This window comes from Panthera tigris, chromosome C1 (genome assembly GCF_018350195.1).
Source record: "Panthera tigris isolate Pti1 chromosome C1, P.tigris_Pti1_mat1.1, whole genome shotgun sequence".
Classification (NCBI taxonomy): Eukaryota; Metazoa; Chordata; class Mammalia; order Carnivora; family Felidae; genus Panthera; species Panthera tigris.
The window spans coordinates 115,714,135-115,735,412 of NC_056667.1; the positions used below are offsets into that span (position 1 = coordinate 115,714,135).

General features: G+C 44.1%; 1 protein-coding gene and 1 pseudogene across 2 annotated transcripts; both read left to right on the plus strand.

Annotated features, from left to right (window-relative positions):
• The first annotated feature begins 5,589 nt into the window (after positions 1–5,589).
• Positions 5,590–17,247, plus strand: NIFK (nucleolar protein interacting with the FHA domain of MKI67). 2 transcript variants are annotated; one of them, XM_007091177.2, is made up of 7 exons: positions 5,590–5,779; positions 6,728–6,865; positions 12,130–12,238; positions 14,127–14,338; positions 15,590–15,655; positions 15,780–15,851; positions 16,465–17,247. In XM_007091177.2, the coding sequence occupies exons 1-7, from the start codon at positions 5,675–5,677 to the stop codon at positions 16,651–16,653; spliced, it is 891 nt and encodes a 296-aa protein (XP_007091239.2). In that variant the 5' UTR covers positions 5,590–5,674; the 3' UTR covers positions 16,654–17,247. The 2 variants fall into 2 exon arrangements, with proteins under 2 accessions (XP_007091239.2, XP_042850150.1); XM_042994216.1 differs by lacking the exon at positions 5,590–5,779 and adding an exon at positions 5,827–6,093.
• Positions 17,248–19,439: 2,192 nt separating this feature from the next.
• On the plus strand, positions 19,440–21,046 carry LOC107180477 (annotated as a pseudogene).
• The last annotated feature ends 232 nt before the right edge of the window (positions 21,047–21,278 follow it).

The window sequence follows — 21,278 nt, forward strand, 5'->3', positions numbered from 1 at the left end:
TACACACTGATAACTATTCTGTTGACAAACGAAGCTATTCTTGGTATATATTACTCTTATGATTGGGAAGAGTCTTATGTTTGGGAAGCCTGTGGTCCTGTTGATTTTAGGAGCAATTGCTTGTGAAACAATGGCTTCTAGACCAGTCCTTTTGTCCAGTTCAAGGGTTAATTAGCCATTTGTTATAGAACGGGAAATGGAGCTTTTCTCGAAATAGGTAGGGTCTCTCATGTCTAGAAATTACATATTTATATACATAATTGTACACGATTCCACAGTAGAATGCACTCTCCAAATGATTTAAAATGATTACTTATTTCAACTAGATGGGGGTTGTTTGCTTTGTGTGAGAGGTTATTCTAAAACTTACAAGAAAGACGTAACTTCATTATACTTTTGTAAAGTGGATATTAGTGTTACCTTATAAATGAAATAACTATAGTAACAGATTAATTGACTTGCGTAAGGTCGTATGCAGCTGGTAAATGTTGAAGCTGGAATCCAAATGCTTTGTCTTAATTTCTATGTTATTTTTCGTCTATGTACCATTTAACAATAATATTTGCAAGAGGCTTCAAATGCCTTATCTAACTTGACCCCTACAACTTTAAAATGTGACAGGCTAGAAAAGCTGTTTTGACAAATTGCTCAAACCCAATATTTTTATTTTATTTTTATTTTATTCTTATTTTTTGCCTGTGTTCCTCTGACATCAGATGCCATTTTGTGATGTAACATAAGCAGTAGAATCTCCTAATTCACAAAAAAGAATGAATATAGGAACAGAAGCTCATTTTTATTTAGACTTGGTACTTGCCAAACACGTTCTTAGCACCACTTTTTGTGTATTGACTGACTTCATATAAATCCGAAATCATTTTTCAAATCCTGCAACATTTCTCTCTATTCCCACTCAAAATAAAGATCATGAGTTTTGAAACTAGCAGACAGAAGAGTCTGCCAAATCTCTTTTTTTCTAAAAATCTAAATGATTTAAGCATCCCCTAGGGGTGTCTTTTCTCAATTGTCAGATCAGCATTCAATAACACCTATCTCTAAAAGTTTGGAGAACTATAAATGTGCACAAGAGTGGTATCTGTCTTTTTGTAACTGGCTTATTACACATAGGATAATGATCTCAGAGTTCATCTGTGTTGTACCATGTCAGAATTTCATTCCTTCTTGAGGCTGAATAATATTCTATTTTATGTGTATACCACATGTTATTTATCCATTCATCCTTCAATAGAAATTTTGGTTGTTTCCACCTTTTGGCTGTTGTGAAGAATGCCGTTATGAGCATAGCTATGCAAATATCCCTTGAAGTTCCTGTTTTCAATGGTTTGAGGTATATAATGTTAACCTGAGAAATAAAACAGACAGTTATTTTACCAGGAAAAGGTGTTGTTTGTTGGGGAATAACAGAGAATTGCAATTCAGGTCAAACAAACCGTGGCAAAATTATAGCGGGGGGGGGGGGGGGGGGACAAAGGGGAGGAATCCTCTTGTAGAGAGGGCAGTGGGAAGTTGGGAGGCTGTTATAAACAGAAAGTTCATGGAAGTAAACTGGAAGTTCCAAGTGTAGTGATTTTTCATTGGCTGGCCTGTGACTGTTTCTCCGTTGGCTGGGCTATTGCTGGGGCCAGGGAGGAGGAAAGCCTTTCTTCTTCCTGCTGGGGGAGTAAGGTGGTATCCGAGGGGGAAGTCAGTCTCTTTCCGCTGGAAGTGCAATTGACCACAGTGGTGGGACCCGGAAGCTTTCCCAGCCAAAGTTCCCAACCCCATTTTAGTGAGGTTTCCCTTTCGCCCATCCCCCCACAGCTCAAATGGAAACATCATGAGATTATAACTCTTAGGATAGTGTTTTATAGATGTACATTATAGAAATGATCTTACTTATTTCTACATAGGGAAAGCAGAGTGTGCTCCTGAAGGGGCTGAATTACCGATCACCTGACCCTCCTCAGAACTTTTCTCAGTGTCTGTCAAACACTCAATAGACACGCGGTGAGTGAATCCGCTTTACCAAATTGCCCTGCCGTGTAGTTGTGACAATCACACTCTGTTTTAATGTGTAAATATCTTCTAAGTGCTACAATCTGACCAGGGAGTAAGGGAGCCTCCCTTAAATTTGTAATGTGTGTTTAAACTTTTGTTATTATATTGACATTTCTTTGGGACATTCCCGATTTATGTGTTTTACACATATTTCTATTAAAGTTTTCATTTGGCGGGGGGGGGGGGGGGGGGGGGGGGGGGGGCGCCTGGGTGCCCCCAACTGACCTCAGTCAGTTGAGCGTCTGACTTTGGCTCAGGTCATGATCTCCAAGTTCATGAGTTTGAGCCCCACATCGGACTCACTGCCATCAGTACCGGAAGCTATCAGCACGGAGCCCACTTTGGATCCTCTGTCCCCCTCTCTCTTTGTCCCTCCCCCACTTGTGCACACACTCTCTCTCAAAAATAAATAAAAAAATAAAGTTTTCACTTTTGTCTTACTCATTTCTAATAAATTTTGTCACTTAAAATTAATATTTCTCACTTTTCTTAATGTTTATTTATGGTGAAGGAGAGAGACAGCATGAATGGGGAAGAGCAGAGAGAGGGAGACACAGTATCCAAAGCAAGCTCCAGGCTCTGAGCTATCAGCACAGAGCCCAACACAGAGTCTCGAACTGTGAGATCATAACCTGAGCTGAAGTTGGATGCTTTGCCGAGTGAGCCACGCAGGTGCCCCAATATTTCTCACTTTTATGTAATTTTTGAAATAATCTTTTAAATGGAGACAGTGTTAATGTGGTTTTATTTGTGGAACAAAGATGCCATATTCATTAACTCATTCAGTCTTTTATCAAAGGCTATTTTGTTCGGTTCCAGTTTTTCCCATTATAAATAGCATTGTGATAAACGTCTTTGTAAGCCCTTCTCAAGATTTCAAGCCATTTTTAATAGGTCCTATTTTTAAAATTCTTGATATGTTTTTCCAAATCACTATCCAGAGAGATTAAACTAATTTCCACTCCCCTGCCCACCACAGCCTGAAAAAGCCAACTTGGCTACACTCTTCCCAGCGTGAATATTAACACCGCAAACATTCCAGGCTAATTTCAGGGTGAAATTATACCTCTTTTAATAGCATGGAAAACTATGTAACTGGTGATGCACTTCTGCAAGGCTCTTTGAAGGGCAAAAGAGTAGAAACAGAAGACAGTTTGGGTGTCATTGCCTGCAATCAGAGAGCAGGAAGAAGGGGTTAGGGAATCAGCAAAAGAGGGAGAATAGGAGACAGGCCTCAGGTTCTGTCTCATTTGTGCCCATGGGATTTTATAATAGATAACAGAGTGACAACATGGAGAGGTCAGTGTCATTGAAAGAAGAATGTATCACATTTCCCAAGAGGACAGGGCATACCATGCCCTGCAGGGGACCGCATGGGGAAGCTCCAGGTTTGGTCTGGAGGCAGAAGCAGGACTGAGGGAAAACCTGAACCAGATGCCTTTACTGGGGTTTCTGCAGGAAAGGCAAGGCAGGGCAAGGTAACTAGCCTAGGACTGGCCAGCCTGAATAATCCTCATGGGCTCTACGCTGGTATCTGGTCATGGCATGATTTAAGACCAGGGAAATCTTGACTTGCCATAAGAGTTGGGTAAGGAAGTGGCATAAGAAAGACATACCCCAGGGGCTCCTGGGTGTCTCAGTCAGTTGAGCGTCCAACTGGGGCTTAGGTCGTGATCTCGTAGTTTGTGGGTTTGAGCCCCCTGCTATCAGTGCAGAGTCTGCTTCGGATCCTCTGTCTCCCTCTCTCTCTGCCCCTCCCCTGCACTCTCCCCCTCTTTCTCTCTCTCTCAAAAATAAATAAACATTAAAAAATAAATAAAAAGTAGTGTCCCTACTGCACCAGAGGGCACAGACTCCCCCAAGAGATCGACCTTCACAATCATGTCACCCAAACTCTTCCTTATGGATGAAAAAGCTGGGGATTTCCCCCAGCACAGGGCTCAGGGGTTAACGGTTCCCAGGCTCTCTGAACAGGATGCCACATCAACTCCTGTGACCACCTGTCCAGGTCCCAGAGTGACCCTTGGGTCCTGGGCAGCAGAGGCACAGCCCAATGAGATGTTACCCAACAGGGCCAGGGTAAACATCACCAGCAGTCACTGTTAACGGAGAGTGACTGACAAAGGTTTGGAAGGGGAAAAAAAAAAAAAGCCGGTGAAGTCTGGGCTGCAGTGAGAACCTGGGGTCAGAAATCCAAATTCGAGATGTTGGCACGGCCATTGTCTCTCTGAAGACTAGGAGAGAGTCCTTCTTTACCTCTCCTAGCTTCTGCTGGTTGCCAGGCATCTTTCACGTTCCTCGGCTTGCAAACACATCACTCCAGTCTCTGCCTCTGTTATCAAGTGGCATTGTGTGTGTGTACGTGTGTGTGTGTGTCCAAATTTCTCTCTTCATGTAAAGACACTAGCTATTGGAATAGGGCCCATCCTACTCCAGCATGACCTTGTCTTGATGACACCTGCAAGGGCTCTGTTTCCATCACATGTATGGTGGCAGAGGGGAGACTTAAATTTATCTTGGGGAGGACACAATTCACCCAGTACAGTGATCGATCCCCAAATCTCTGCTTCTGTTACCCAAAGTGAGATCTATGGAGCATATGAATTGCCCGGTGGGCAAAGGGGGTTTGTTTCTAAGCAGATTCTGATTCATAGGTCTGGGATGGGGCCCCGGATTCTGTGTTTCTACTGTACAGGCTTACTGTACGCTCTTCCCACACATACACCTGGGCGCCAGCCAAACTTGGCCGTCCCGGGTGCCAGAACACCTGCCACCACGATCCCCCCGCACCAGCTCTGTTTGGATTGCTGCTGTCGCCTCCACTCCACTCCACACCCTACTCTCCCTGTGTTAAAGAACAAAATCCAGGGGCACCTGTCTGGCTCAGTTGGTAGAGCATCCAACTCTTGATCTCAGAAACTCTTGATCTTAGAAAACTACTAGCCCCCAATGCAGTCATTTATGTTAAGGACCCATGTAAGTAAACGAAGACTTAATACCTAACTGGACTATAGTTCACACCCCACCCCCACCCCCGTAAACTTTAATCTGCCAAACTGGAGGTCATTCTGATAGATCCCTTCCCTCTGCCTTAGGAGGGTGACAGGTGACAATGCATTATTTTCTAATAATTCCCCTCCCATCCCCTTTGCCTTTAAAAACCTTTCCTTTTCTGCAGCTCCATGGAGTTCCTTTCTACTTGGTAGATAGGATGCCGCCTGGTTCATGAGTCATTTAATAAAGCGATTTAGATCTTCAAATTTACTTGGTTGTGTTTTATTTGTTTTTAAAGATTTTATTTTTAAGGAATCTACACCCAACGTGGGGCTCGAACCTCTCTTTGAAATTGGTTGGCCGCAACGTAGACGGGAACAAGTTAGCGTCTGCTATTTTAGACAGATGGCCGGAAAGAGAGCAAGGCCAAGCGGGGCCCGGCCAGCAGTGGGCGCCCGTGTTCGCTCGGGCCCCTCCCGGCTCCGCCCCATCCCTCGCTTTATGCCCCGCCCCCCGCGCCTCGCCGCGCAGGTCTCCTGCCTCCACTTCCGCTTTGGAGGAGCTGACTGCTCGGCGTTTCCGGGGCCGCCTCGTGGAGCTCTTCGGCTTGGAAGCTGTCGCCATGGCGGTCTTTGCAGGCCCGGCTAAGCCGTTCCTGTCACTGAACCCGCAGGAGGAGGCCAAGTTTCAGAAGGAGGTGGCGCAGTCTCGCCGGCGCGCAACCCAGGTGAGCAGCCACCGCGGGCCGAACTGAGAGGGGAGGCGGCAGGCCGGGTCTGGGGGTCTCCGGGACAGCGCGGAAGCCCGTGCGGTTCCCTGCCCCCGCGCTCCTCGCCTTGCTCGCGCCAGCGTCTCTCGGGGTGGCCCGCCGGCCTTAACGAGCTTGGAGGCCAAGGCCTCCCCGAGACCGGAAGAGGTATGCCGATCGAGAGATGGAATTTGGCCGTGTAGGCCTTAGGGGTCTCCTATGGAAATACGCGGGAGGTAATCGGGGTGATGCCAGGGGAGAAAGCCAGCTGTTGGGAATGGAATCAACCCCAGGTTAGAGTTGTCACGCCTCCGCCTTGCCCCCGAATTTGAGAGTTTTGTTTGCCCAGTTGGTGATTTTGGAGTTCTTAAAAGACAGTGTTTGCCGAGTTTCATTGGCTGACTAGGGCCCGTGACATCAAGTTGTATTTGCCTTGGTTTTTAAGCATAAAACACACATTTGACAAAAGTGAAAGTTCTTGCTTATAGAAAGCAAGGGCATGACTGAGGTGCTAGAAGGTTGTTCGGGATTGTGAAAGTCAGTGTCTTCAAATTGTTCAGTTCAGTGGGTGTGAGTAAACGGTGAACTGCAAGCAAAATTGAAGGGTATATTTGTGTGGAGTTTGGCCAGAAGATTTAAAATGATGTGTGCAAATATTGCTTATCCATCGATTCAGCATATACTTACGGAACGTTTACAGGGCGCTGGGTGCTGCGATACTGGAGGCTAAGACTACCTACCTACCACTAGACCGCTGCCCTCTTGGGGAAGTAGACGTTAAACACCAAAGTTTTTAATTACTACTCTGTCATTGGAAATGCAGGGCAAGTCTTTTGTCTTCGACTGAAAGCCAGCAGTCTTGAAGTTGTGTTGCAATGTGATTTTTTTTAATTAAAAGTTTTGTTTACCTGGTCTTTACGTCTTCAGCGAAAGGAGAAAGAGAAACTTACTCCTGGAGTAATCTATGTGGGCCACTTACCTCCAGCGCTTTACGAAACCCAGATCCGAGCATATTTCTCCCAGTTTGGTACTGTTACGAGATTCAGACTGTCCAGAAGTAAACGGGTAAGATTAGATCGTTTTATATCTTAAAAGTAGGTTTTGACACTTTACAATGCACGTTTATATACTATTGTTTATCACAGTTCATATCAGAAAGGGGAGGGTAAGATTTAGAACCGGCAACAGGCAAAGGCACAATCAGTATTAATGTAAATGTTTGTTTTGCTATTTTTTTTTAAATTGCTCCAAATCCTCAATTTAAATTGATAATCCTGATAAATGAATCCTATTTATTCTATGGTTACTAGGCCACGGGTACATGAACTTCAGTTTGAGGAACAAGTATGAGTATCTTTTTTTTTTTTTTTTTATGTTTATTTTTGAGAGATAGGACATGAGCAGACAAGGGGCAGAGAGAGAGAGGGAGACACAGAATCCGAAGCAGGCTCCAGGCTCTGAGCCGTCAGCACAGAGCCTGATTCGGGGCTTGAACTCAGGACAAGCAAGATCATGAACTAGGCTGAAGTCAGACACTCCACTGACTGAGCCACCCAGGCACCCCAAAAATATTTGTTTGTTTATTTATTTAATGTTTATTTATTTTTGAGAGGGACAGAGACAGAATGCGAGTGGGTTAGGGGCAGAGAGAGAGGGAGACACAGAATCCGACGCAGACTCCAGTCTCTGAGCTGTCAGCACAGAGCCCGACACGGGGCTCAAACTCACGAGCTGTGAGATCATGACCTGAGCCGAAGTCAGGCACTCAACCGACTGAACCACCCAGGCGCCCCAAGAATATTTATTTTTAATGTTTATTTTGAGAGAGAGAGACAGCACAAGTGGGGGAGGGGCAGAAAAAGGGGAACAGAGGATCCGGGGTGGGCTCTTTGCTGACAGCAGTGAGCCCAATGTGGGGCTCGAACTCACACACCTGATCATGACGTGAGTCAAAGTCAGACATGCAAACAACTGAGCCACCCAGGTGCCTCAAGTACGAATGTCTTGTATTAGCCTCTGGCACAGGCATCCCTATGATAGCAAAGGGCTGTATACTGAGTAGTTAAGTATAAGGACACTGAAGCCAGACCACCTAGGTTTGAACCCTGGTTGTACAGGTCACTCATTGTATGACCTTGGACCAGTTATGTAATTTCTCCATGCTTCAATTTTCTTGTCTGTAAAATGTGAATAAAATAAAATAGCAAACACCTCCTAGAAGAATATGATGAAAAATTAAACAAGGTAGTGAATGTAAAGTTTTAGAACAGTGACTGATACCGGCAGTAAATCCTTTATAAATGTTGCTGTTACATTTCCTAATAGAGGAGCGGCCACTGTATTTTCTTCCCTGCACACATCCGCTTTGGGTTATTAACCATAGACCTCTCACTGTTGGAATCTGTTTTTTCTTGATACACTTTTTCCACATTTTATCAAAGTTAACTTTTATATTCGATTTGGTGTGTGAGGGGAGAGAGATGCACCTGTCATCTGCTGATTGTCATAAAAGCATAGATCCGAAGTTTTTTGTTGTCAAAGCAACATCTCGACATTAAAGAGGATTTTAACCTTAAAATGCCCTAGTGTCTCCCATCCTGAGCAAAATAACATTTGTCTGTATTCCTCCCCTTGTTTTTCCATTTGCCTCTTTGTAAGGGTTGTGTATTATGTGGGTGAGGTATTTTAAACATCCTAAAGTCTGCTGGCATATTTGATGACTATTCAGTGATCCACCATTCACTTTCATCAGGTGTCAGCTATATCTCATACTTGTTTCAGATCTTTGTTCTTTAAGAAATAAATTATAGGTAGACTTGAGGTCCCCTTTTGTACCCTTCCCCAATCCTTTTCATTTTCTCCCCAAGTCCAGGGAATTACTATTCATGAATCCAGTTCTTCTCATTACTCTTTTTTTTTTTTTTTTGAGAGCAAGAGAGAATCCCAATCAGGCTCCATGCTCAGCACAGAGCCCTACGTGGGGCTCAGCCCCGCCACCATGAGATCATGACCTGAGCCGAAACCAAGAGCCAGACGCATAACCTACTAAGCTAGCACCAGGAACCCCTTTATATGTTTCATGTTCATGTATGAATGAACATACATGTCATATTTGTTTCAAGTTTATATTTTATTCTTTAGCTCAATTTTTTCAGTTAATAATCAGATTATTTTTCCCCTACCCGTTCTGAAATCCAATCAAGGTTCATGCATTGTGTTTGGTTCTAGCTCTTTAGCATATCTAGAGCAGTCTTCTTGCCCTTTTGGCTTAATTGTTTTTGCTTTTCTTGACATTGGCTTTTTTGAAGAAGAGTTCAGGTCAGTTTTCTTTTAGAAAGCTCGCTCCTTAAGGAGATGCACTAAAATGTACCATTTTCAGCATTGTTGCATAATAAAGCTGCCACCTTCCCCACTCACCCCAATTTTGACTGTTTGCACAGTACTTCCAACATTCTGATACTACTAGGTAAAAGCTTGGCGCTTTTTTTTTTTTTTTCCTTTTAGTTTATTTTGAGAGCTCACAGGTAAGCAGGGGAGAGACAGGGAGAAAGGAAGGATGGGAGAAGGTGAAAGAATCTCAATCTCAAGCAGGCTCCATGCTGTCAGAGCAGAGCCCAACACAGGGCTCAATCCCACAAACCAGGAGATCATGACCTGAACCAAAATCAAGAGTCAGACACTTAATGACTGAACTCTAGGCGCCCCTACAGATTTTATTTGTAAGTAATTTCTACACCCAATGTAGGGCTCAGACTCACAACCCTAAGATCAGAAGTCACATGCTCTACCAACTGAGCCCACCAGGTACCCCTGGCTTTTTTTGGTTTTTTATTTGTTTCTTTTTTTAGACACTTGACATGTATTTTCGAGTCACTTTTCAGAAGGTTTATGCCTGTTTACAATGTGGTACAGTAAGTTGGAATCAGTGTGTGTCTTCCACTCCACCATCTTCCCCCTCCCTGTTAAGAGTTGGGATTATAGGGGGCACCTGGATGGCTCAGTCAGTTAAGCATCCAGCGCACCTCCGCACATATCATGATCTCTCAGTTTTGGGATCAAGCCCCGCATAGGGTTCTGGACTGATGGTGTGGAGTCTGCTTGGGATTGTGTCTCTGCCCCTCCCCTGCTTACACCCACCTTCCCTCCTTCCCTGCCTCTTAATAAATAAACAAACAAACAAACTTTAAAAAAAAAAAAAAAAGAGGTGGTATTATGAGGGATTTTCAGACATACAAAGTTTTACCACAATCTTGCTGCAGGTAACTGACAGCTGACGCACCCAGAGCTGCTGGTTAGCGGCACCGCTGTGTTACAAACGAGCCTCCTGCTCATTTCCTTAATTTCGTCACCAATTTTGATCCGTAGCCAAAGATATGTTTAATGCAAAATTGTGAAATAGTTATCGTTACTGATAATTGGAGCCGTAAGGGAAGAAAGATTGGCTTTCACCTACACTCCTACATTTTCTGGCCGGAACCCTGTAAATTCGTGTCCTGCTCTTAGGCAAATGGAGGACGGCAAACGGCTTTTTCGTCATCCACTACTTCCCGGTTGCCTTCAGCTCAAAATAATCCTTATGCCGGGGTAGCATATTTGGGGATGGCATCCTCTGCCACTCTAAAGAACATTCAAATGCCTGACTAACATCCCCTGGAGCGCTTACAGATTATTTCTTCATAGCAGCCCCGCGAGAGTGCTTATTCTTTCCCCATTTAATAGAATGAAACACTGAGGCTTAACATTACTTGCCTAACTGTCACAGCTAGGATCCAGACTTGGGCATTTGGACTCTAGAACCCGTGCTCTTGTTATTAAGACAAGTGAGAGGACACACTATGTTGTGTGGAGAGCAGGAACCCAGGATGTGCATTTCAGGAGATGTTGGCAGCATCCCTTTACCATCAGTCATGAAGACGACCGGTCGCTAGAAAACGTGAAAAGGAACACAATATTTATTTGTTTATTTATTTATTTGGTGCCATGCTGGGTGTGGAGTCCAACACGGGGCTTGAACTCACAACCTTGAGGTCAAGACCTGAGCTCAGATCAAGAGCTGGCTGCCAGCGGAGTCACCCAGGTGCCCCGAAAATGAACACAGTATTTTATTGATTAGCTTGGTGACACTGAGGGGTTAGTGTCTTCCCAGTTCTTATGTGTAGAATGAAAATTATATTACCTGCTTTCTCTGTGAACCACCACGCTATCTGCTGAGCGTTGTTTTGGGTTTTGTTTTGTTTTTTAAATATTAACTTATTTGGGGTGCCTGGGTGGCTCAGTCAGCTAAGCGACCGACTCTTGATTTCAGCTCAGGTCACAGTCTCACAGTTCTCCAGTTCGAGCCCCAGATCAGGCTCCGCACACTGACAGTGCAGAGTCAGCTTGGGATTCCCTGCCCCCCTCCCCCCACCTTCGAAATAAATCAATACACTTCAGGGAAAAAAAAAACAACCTAAGTATTTATTTATTTTGAGAGGGAGAGAGAATCCCAAGCAGGTTCTGCACCGTCAGTGCAGAGCCCAACACAGAACTTGAACCCACAAACCATGAGATCTTAACCTGAGCCAAAGTCAGGAGTCAGACGCTTAACCGACTGAGCCACCCAGACGCCTGTTTTGTTTTGTTTTGTTTTGTTTTGTTTTGTTTTGTCTTGTTTTGAGTAGGCTCCACTCCGAGCGTGCGGTCGTGGGGCTAGACCTTACAGCCCTGAGACCAAGAGTCCCATGTTCTACAGACTGAGCCAGCCAGGCACCCCTCTGCTGGGCATTGTTAATACACGAATAAAGTGACTACCGTTGAAACTGGTGATGAGTAAAGGACTGTGAGCCCTACCAGATTTCCTTTATGCAGTAAATTCCAGTTGTACTAGTAGTGTATTTATCACGTGATCAGAATCTCAGGTATACCTCAGGGGCGCGTGGGTGGCTCAGTCCAAGCGTCTGACTCTTGTTTCAACTCAGGTCATGATCTCACATTTCACGGATTCAAGTCCTGAGTTGGGCTTGGCACTAACAGTGTGGAGCCTGCTTGAGATTCTCTCTCTCCCTCTATCTGCCCCTCCCCTGTTTGCTCACTTGCTCTCAAAATAAGCAAATGAGATGAAAAATACAAAAAGAAATCCCAGGAACAACTCAAGATAGTTCAGACTATTTTGGATTTTTTCTTTTCCCGTAACAATCCCCACACCGTGCATTGAAGTTAGAATTAAAGGTGTCGTAATGTTATTTAGTAATGGGGCTTACGTACGTTATTTAAATTAATGGCATTTTAAGAGTTTCAGTACTGGTAAGAATTTGATTGTTCTACTTTTGTTGGTGGGTGTTCCATTGCAGACTGGAAATAGTAAAGGCTACGCGTTTGTGGAGTTTGCGTCTGAAGATGTTGCCAAGATAGTTGCTGAAACAATGAACAACTACCTTTTTGGTGAAAGACTCTTGAAGTGTAAGTGCTCTTCTCTCGCATTCTGTGGGGATGCATTGTGAGGACTTAAGTGCAGAGATAGGAGTGCATTTTCTAGACAGATTTCCAGTTGGGATTTTAAAATCTGCTAGAGTGAGAGCCGTGTGTGCCGAGATGGAAGTAGGACGAGTCACTAGGAGTGCATGGAAGGGCAGGTGCCCGATCACTCATGGGATGTGGAAGGCTCCCCCCGAGGAAGGGTCTTTAGGTGGAAACCTGAAGATTGAATGGGAGTGCGCCAGGGGACAGCACGTGCAAAGCGAGAGGTGACTGATGGTACTTACTTGCCTGTGAAGGAATGTGAGGGGAGCCAGGAGATGAGAGGAGGTCAGGTTACCGATGGCCGGGCATGTAAATCTGGGAGTTGAGAAGATATCCTGAGGGCAAGGGGAAGCCATTAATGGGTCCTAGAGGGGATAAGGTTAAAGGCAAGAAGTCCCGGGGCGCCTGGGTGGCTCAGTCGGTCAAGCGGCCAACTTCAGCTCAGGTCACGATCTCACAGTCCGTGAGTTCGAGCCCTGCATCGGGCTCTGTGCTGACCGCTCAGAGCCTGGAGCCTGTTTCAGATTCTGTGTCTCCCTCTCTCTCTGACCGTCCTCTGTTCATGCTCTGTCTCTCTCTGTCTCAAAAATAAATAAACGTTAAAAAAAAAAAAAAATTTAAAAGGCAAGAAGTCCCATCTGAGAGTCGTGTGAATGACGGTGGCCGCGGCTCGTCCACAAGAGAGGAGCAGAAGGGGGCGACACCAGCTCAGTGCGGCCCACAGAGAGTGGGGCTGCCAGCTCTGCATTCGCAGAGCACCCCTGTCCGGAGCCCAGTGCCTCTGGAGGCAGAGTCTAAGTTTTGGCTTCTCTGCACTGATGGTGGATTGTGTGACCATCCCAGGTGCCGGAGCCACACACGCGGCTGACGACCTGCCCAGGCAGCATCACCCTCCCTCGGTTCCCGTCGCTGGGAGAGAGAATCCCAGCAGCCTCGTCGAGGTCATGGATTCATTTCGCACATAAAAAGCATGGCTCTTGCCGGGAGGAGATGGGCCCAAGAGGCGACCGAAAACATGTCGGGACGGCATGTGTAGGATCAGTGCTGTGCTGGGTCTTACTTCGAAAGATCACACGAGAGGTTCTGAACTCTGATAGGAGTTCAAATGGAGGATTAGCCGCGTTGTCTCTCTTTTTTTTTTTTTTTGAGTGGAAGTAGTGTGTTTTGGAGGTGAGCCAAGGAAAATACTTGTAGGGAGTAGAGAAGTCCGGGGACAAGGAAGTCACTGAGGGTGAGCTGGCAAGCACCGTAGTGCGTAGGCGGCTGGGCTCCATCCTGCTGGGTAGCACGGGGAGACCGAGTTACCCCAACCCCCAGGCGAGGGAACTGGGGTACTTACCAACTCACCACGTGTCGGTTGAAAGTCGATGTCGAGGGTTGGGCCTGCCTTTGCGAACAGTCCCGGTGTGCCGCCACGGCCTGCAAAGGGCCCGTAAGCAGAGAGATGGAGATCAGGGGAAGCTGGCTTAGTCCTGGAGAGGTAGGTACGCAGAGATGAGCTGAACGGGATCTTTCTGCTACGGCAGGTCACAGTCTGAGATCCTGCGAGCTTTAAGGACCCCTGCCCCCAGGCTTGATGCCACCACGACATGCCCTTCTATGACTCCTCTTGTTCACTTACGTATTCCTGGCTCCTGGATTAGTTCTTGGCGTTTAACAATAATTGTTGGCTGTGTGCCTTTCCTTTAGCCGCCCTCCCCCCCCCCCCGCCCCCGTATTCTTTCACTCTTGCTCTTGAAAACGGGAGACCCATTATCTTGACAAAAACATTGAATCCTCTCCGTCCCGTTGGTTTGGAAACACTTTTCTTTCTTTCTCTTACATCTAGGTCATTTTATACCACCTGAAAAGGTACACGAAGAACTTTTTAGAGAGTGGCATATTCCATTTAAAAAGCCATCCTTTCCAGCAGTGAAACGGTATAATCAGAATCGGACACTTCTTCAAAAGCTACAGATGGAGGAGCGATTTAAAAAGAAAGAAAAGTTACTCAGGAAGAGATTAGCCAAAAAAGGAATTGATTATGATTTTCCTCCACTGGTAAATATTCTTTCACAAAATGTTTTTCATAGTTTTTCACGGGGTGAGCTTTGTTCCTCAATAATTACAGCCTGTTTATGGTTTTATACATAAAGTGTCTAGCCCAGTGTTGAGGCTTTGTCTAAGTTTTTGAAACCTTGCACTGTAGGTTTCTTCTAAAAGTTTGTTAGCGTAGATCCCGTTATTTCCATTATACAGAAGAGGAGACTCTTGAAAGGGATTAGGTCATTTGCAAAATTTTTATGATCTGTTTTTAAGTTACTGAAGTTAAACCACTGTTTAACCAAAAACTATAATGCTTATAGAAAACTATTGAAGATGTCATTCAGAATGAAATGTTTGGTTTATTATATGCTCTCCTTAAACATCAAGGCTGTGAATCAACGATCTTTCTTATTGCCATTCTGATTTTGGAATTAGAAATATTTCTTCTTAACATATAGATTGGAATTAACCAATAAGCGTCAGTTCTGCAAATTAAATGAGCCAGGGGTTGAAATATACGAGACAACTTAATGAAAATGAGTTAGCACGGATTTTCAAATTCCTGGCTGTTCACTTCTTGCTCGAATCCTAAACACACACTTTCCCAGTAGGTGTTAAAATAGCGTGTCACCGTCCCAGGGCCCTGGCGCTCGTGGGAACCGTGTGGGAGCCGGGACAGTGAAGCTGCAAAACAGGCCTGCAAAAAATGACTCTCCCATAGCCTGTTTGCTGGTTTTTGCAAGAGCAGCCCTGTTTCGTTGCCCAATCCTGAACTGGGCTAAGACGGGGCCCGCCTTTTCGCATTCTTCCAGTTCACGTTTCTTTTTTTTTTTTTTTAAATATATATATTTGTGTGTGTATATATATATATATTTTGTTTGTTTTGTTTTTTTTGAGAGAGAGAATCCCAAGCAGGCTCCACACTGTCAACGCGGAGCCCAGTTGACATCACAACCCAAGCCAATATCAAGAGTCGGACTTTAACCAACTGTAGCTTTTGTTGTTACCATTCCTCTGGTTCACATCTGACTCGGGTTTCTGTATGGCCAACTTCAGGTTTGGCCCTACTTCAACCTCCACAGCTGTGCCCATTCCTTAGTGAGGGTCTCTCTCCCAGTTTTGCCTTAAGATCATGAGTTTTGGTTTTTAAATTGAAATGCTTTGTCATTTGGAGAGGATTTACTGATTATGCGTGTAAGGATCTAATAAGTTAAGCATGTAAATGGCATACATATGTGACATTGCCAGTTCATTTCTTTATTTAAGGTTTTATGTAAAAAGAAAAAAAGAAGTGCTTCAGACACTGGTCTTCAGAAATCTACAAATAGCCAGGTAAAATTTTTTTTATCATGTTATCTGCCAGGTATAAGGGAAAGATAAATGGGGAAATACATATTCAAGACTACTGTTGCTGATAAATATGCAGATTGGTGAAGTCTCTTAAAATTTGTTGAAGGTCTTATCAAAGAAGAAGAAGAAAAAAGCTCCGTGTACTCCTGGCACCCCTGAGCAGACTGTGGATAGCCAGGTAAAATTGTGTTCACTGTTCTGGAAATGGGGTATTATAGAAATGATTTGAAAGAGGAAAAGCAGGGGCACCTGGCTGGCTCAGTTGGTGGAGCGTGTGACTCTTAATCTCAGGGTCGTGAGTTGTAGCCCCATGATGGGTGTAGAGATTACTTTAAAAAGATAAAAGAGGAAAAGCAGTCCATGCTGCTGTCACTTTATTAAAATTTCAAATTTAACCTTGTGATTGTTTTAGTAAATCCTGGTGATTTGGCAGATGCAGTGAGCTTAGCAAAAGTTACTGTGAGCGTATGGCACTGTTTACCTTTTCGGCAAAGTGACTGAGTCAGTAGGGAGAAATGAGGCTACCATCTTTACAAATGTGAGACTCGTTTTCTCCCTAATACCCTATAATGGAGCACGTTCTATTCCAGTTAATTGTGAGCTTGACACTAACTTTGGTAAGGGCCTAGGCTGTGTTATGTGCACTTGTATCACCAAAAGGTATAAACAGGCCTAAAATAACACGGGGAACTTGTAAAAATATAGGGCAAGGAGTATGGGGGGGGGGGGTAAAGTCATTCCTAATATCTTCCTTTATTTCTCTATTACAATTTTTTACTCATTGAATCCAGGGCCCCACACCAGTTTGCACACCAACATTTTTGGAGAAGCGAAAATCGGAAGTGGCTAAAATGAACGTTGACGATAAAGATAACGAAATAGTTTTCAAACAGCCTGTACCTGGTGTAAAAGAAGAAACACAGCAGACTCAAACACCTACACGCTCAAGGAAAAAAAGACGAAGAAAAGGCAATCAGTGATTCTAAATGTATTATATTTCTTCTGAAAAATGTGATTTTATTGTGAGGGCTAATTCTTTGTATTTAACTACGTGCAGTGAAATGCAGCCATTGACAGGGTTCTTGGAGGACAAACTGTCAGTAAGGAAAACGGTCAGTAACCGGCTTACCTGCCCTTGCTGGCATTGCAGCGTGCAGTAGCTGGGCTCACGCTGCCTCTTTGTCCTGGTCTCTAGTTTTCTTTGCACATTTCATAGCTGTCTTTAGTTTCTCTTCCTGGATAGAAAAGTCCCCACTTACTGCAGCTTTTATTGTTACCATCAGATAAAGAATACAGACTCTTGCTTGACCATCTACATGGTTCTCTGTTAGACTGTGCACGGCTAACCCATAAGAGCACTTGAACATCATGTGATGGAAACTGGAAGTTAAATTACTTGGAGAGTGAGAAAGCCCTTCAAGTATATGTACGTGAGTGCTTTTACCAAGTTAAGTCTTTTGGGGGCTAGCAAGGTTTAATGACTGTCATTTTGTGTTCGTATCATCAATGTGGAATTGTATCTCAAGAATCAGTGACCAGCAAATAAACTTTTTCTACAATTCATTTATATGCAAGTGGGATTTGGGTGTCTTTTCCTTTTTAAGTGCTTATTTAAATTCCAGTGTAGTTACCGTAGAGTGCTATATTGGTTTCAGGTGTGCAGTATAGTGACCCCCCCCCCCCCCCCCCCCCCCCCCACACACACACACACACTTCATACAACACCCGGTGCTCATCACAAGTGTCCTCCTTAATCCCCATCACCAGTTTCACCCATCCCCCACCCACCTCCCCTCTGGGGACCATCAGTTCTCCATAGTTAAGAGTCTGTTTCAGGGCTCCTGGGGGGCTCAGTCGGTGAAGCATCCAACTTCAGCTCAGGTCACGATGTCAGCGTGTGAGTTCGAGCCCTGCATCGGGCTCTGTGCCGACAGCCAGGAGCCTGCTTCAGATTCTGTCTCACTCAAATGTAAATATTTTTCTTTAAAAAACAGTATTTCTTGGTTTGCCTTTTTTTTTTTCATTTTTTCTCTTTGTTTCTTAAATTCCACGTCTGAGTGAAATCATGGTATTTGTCTTTCTCTGGCTGACGTTTTGCTTAGTGTAATACTCCAGCTCCATCCATGTCGTTGCAAATGGCAAGATTTTTTTTTTTACGGTTGACTAGTATTCCATCATAAGGACCTGGGTGTTGTGAAGTAAACAAGTAGGTTTTCGCCTTCTCAATTATTTTAAAGTTTCTGATACTCTTGAAATTTGCTTTTGTTTAGCTAATCCAGATTTACTAAAAATGCCCGTTGCCAGCAAACATTTTTTCATCTGGTATTTGTTAAGTCTTTAATAATGAGACACTGAGCTAGGTGTTCTGACATAAAATGGAAATAAGGATTTGTTTCAAGTGTATGCAAAGAGCAGATTTTTACGTCTAGAATGGTAGCTGGCCTAGAATACACTCAAGTATTTTTGCTTTTTTATTTTTTTAAATTTACATCCAAATCAGCATGTAGTACAACAATGATTTCAGGAGTAGATTCCTTAATGCCCCTTACCCATTTAGCCCATCCCCCCTCCTGCAGCCCCTCCCATAACCCTCAGTTTGTTCTCCATATTTATGAGTCTCTTCTGTTTTGTCCCCCTCCCTGTTTTTATATTGTTTTGTTTCCCTTCCCTTGTGTTCATGTTTTGTCTCTTAAAGTCCTCATATGAGTGAAGTCATATGATTTCTGTCTTTCTCTGACTAATTTCACTTAGCGTAATTTCGCTTCTCTAGTTACATCCATGTCGTTGCAAATGGCAAGATTTCATTCTTTTTGATTGCCGAGTAATATTCCATTATATATATATATATATATATATATACACACACCACATCTTTATCCATTCATCCATCAATGGACATTTGGGCTCTTTCCATACTTTGGCGCTATAAACATGGGGGTGCATGTGTCCCTTCAAAACAGCACACCTGTATCCCTTGGGTAAATACCTAGTAGTGCAATTGCTGGGTTGTAGGGCAGTTTTAGTTTTTTGAGGAACCTCCATACTGTTTTCCAGAGTGGCTGCACCAGCTTGCATTCCCATCAATACGTATTTGATGCGTAACATCTTGCTCCCCTTTTTGAACCACTTCTCAGCCTTGTGGATCTGGATGTCCGTCTGGTTCCCCTCCTGGGAAAGCTCCGGGAAGCGCGTCATTGCACCTTCACCTCCCAGCGGGCATATGCACTGTGAAGCTCACACGTGTACATTGCAAGAGGAGTTGAATACTTCCTTCTTCCCAGCCTGCCACCCATCCACCCCGTTGAGGCTGGCACCATTCATCATCATTTAATGTGCAAATTATTTTTTTAAATGTGCCCTGGAGCTAGGGGATTCCATCTCTAGCATGTCGTGGCCATGGGTATTTTTTGTAAGAAATAGAAATTCTGTGCTTCTAAAGAATATCTTCCTGTGGACTAGATTAGGGTCTTCAAGAAAATCCATCAAGCTGGTGTTTTGATTTTCAAGTTTTGTAGTGAGAAAAACAGACGAGAATTGAATGGAAATTCTCAGGCAGTAAAACATAAAATTTTGCAGTGATACGGAGCAAACGAGGGTACGATTCAAAACTACAATCAGTATGACCAGGACTGTAAAAATGTAGTTTTTTGAAGTGAGAAGATAAGCATTTAAATAATGTGGAAGCAAAAGTATGTGTTGTTATTATAAAGTGAGCAAAAAGCTAAAGGAAGAAGAATCAATCCACATACTAGGTTCAACGAGAAACATGACAGACTGCATGTTTGCTGTAAAATGGGGTGGCCAGTGAGCAAACCAGTGTAAAGTGAGGCTTTCTGTATTTTGCCGGTAGTATCTGCAATATTGTGTGACCACATCCAAGGCAACTGATCGTTATGTTCCAGAAACCGGAACCCTGGCTGATTGGTGGCATGAGATGGAAATTCAGATCAGCTGTGCTGGTAGGAATTCCAAAGTCAACTGTCCACTGCAAAGGCTGTCTCTTGTTCAAGGACTGACCCAGGTTAGGGAACCCAGGACAGCTGTCCTCCCATACAGTGGCTGTGATGCAGATGGCTGCTATCCTTTAACCCAGAAGTGGGTGTGTATGCACACACACACACACACACACACACACACAATTATTTTACACTTGAGGCAGAAATAGTCCCGTGGCCCAAAGTGAACTATGTCATGGGGCATCCTGTGTGGTGGCCAAGTCAGATGCTGCCTGTTGTGATTTTACATTTTTAAAGGTTTAAAAAGTCAAAGTTACAGCAGATGAAAATTCTATGAAGTGCAAAGCTCAGTGTTCCTAAGTAAAGGTTGGAACACAACTATATATATATGTATATACACATGTATATATATATATATGTATATACACATGTATATACACATGTATATACACATGTATATACACATGTATATATGTGTATATATATATATATGTATATATGTATGTATATGTATATATATATATATAAGTTTATTTATTTTGAGAGAGCGCATGAACACACAAGAAGGAGAGGGGCACAGAGAAGGGGAGACAGAATGCCAATCCTAGGCTCTGCACCATCAGAAACCCAGTGCGGGGCTTGAACTCACGAACTGTGAGATCCTGAGCTGAGCTAAGAGTCAGATGCTTAACCGACTGAGCCACCCAGGCGCCCCAGCTCAATGTACTTTGCCCCATGTTATTGGGATGCCATGAATTTTATGTATTTTTGTTACCAGTTAGTACCCATCAGGTCAAAACAAGAAAAGCAGACTTCGAATGTCACACGTAGGCTCACCGTGCAGAGTGGATTATTTTCTTATCAAATTAGATGGCACAGAATTGTGCCCGTTGGGCGGTGATGCTCCGGCTGTGCTTTTTTTCTCTTCACCATCTTTCCTTCTCGTGGCCGCTGCAGCCACGAAGTTCAAGCTGTCAGTTTCTCTAGGTACAAAATCTACCCTGGACATGGGAGGCCCTATGCCAGGACTGAGGGGAAGGTTTTCTAATTTCTTAATGAAAATGCAAGTCAGCATTCCTTTCCAAGAGGAATCCTCAGCAGAGAAACTGGACTTTACAGAAGAAACACAAAAAGGGACAGAAGAAATTCAAAAGGAAAGAACCCGCCTGTACAGTCCAATTCCAGAGGGCTGTCACTGGTGCATCTCATGCTGGTAAAATGGCCAAGAGGGGTCAGAAACCTGACGTCAGGAAGGCTCGAGAATAAGCCATCAGGGCTACCAAGGAAGCAAAAAAGGCTAAGCAAGCACCTGTAGACAGCAATGGCGGCTGCTGAGGCTCCCACGAAGGCAGCACCTAAGCAAAAGACGGTAAAGCCTGGGAGGGTTTCTTCACCCTGAGTTGGCAGAAAACGCTAAGTTGGTGGATCAGATTTTATTTTATTATTGTTTATTTTTTTTTAAGTTTATTTATTTTGAGAGACAGAGCACAAGCAGGAGAGGGGCAGAGAGAGAGGGGAGAGAGAATCCCAAGCAGGCTCAGTGCTGTCAGCACAGAGCCTGACGCAGAGCTTGATGCAGAGCTCGATCCCACGAACCGTGAGATCATGACCTGACGCTTAACTGACTGAGCCACCCGGGCACCCTGACA

Excerpts from the sequence above, each read along its gene's own strand:
- NIFK (XM_007091177.2), top strand. The coding sequence starts at position 5,675 with ATGGCGGTCTTTGCAGGCCCGGCTAAGCCGTTCCTGTCACTGAACCCG. Across the intron at positions 5,780-6,727 it reads CTCGCCGGCGCGCAACCCAG|CGAAAGGAGAAAGAGAAACT; the intron begins GTGAGCAGCCAC and ends TTACGTCTTCAG. Across the intron at positions 15,852-16,464 it reads AGCAGACTGTGGATAGCCAG|GGCCCCACACCAGTTTGCAC; the intron begins GTAAAATTGTGT and ends CATTGAATCCAG.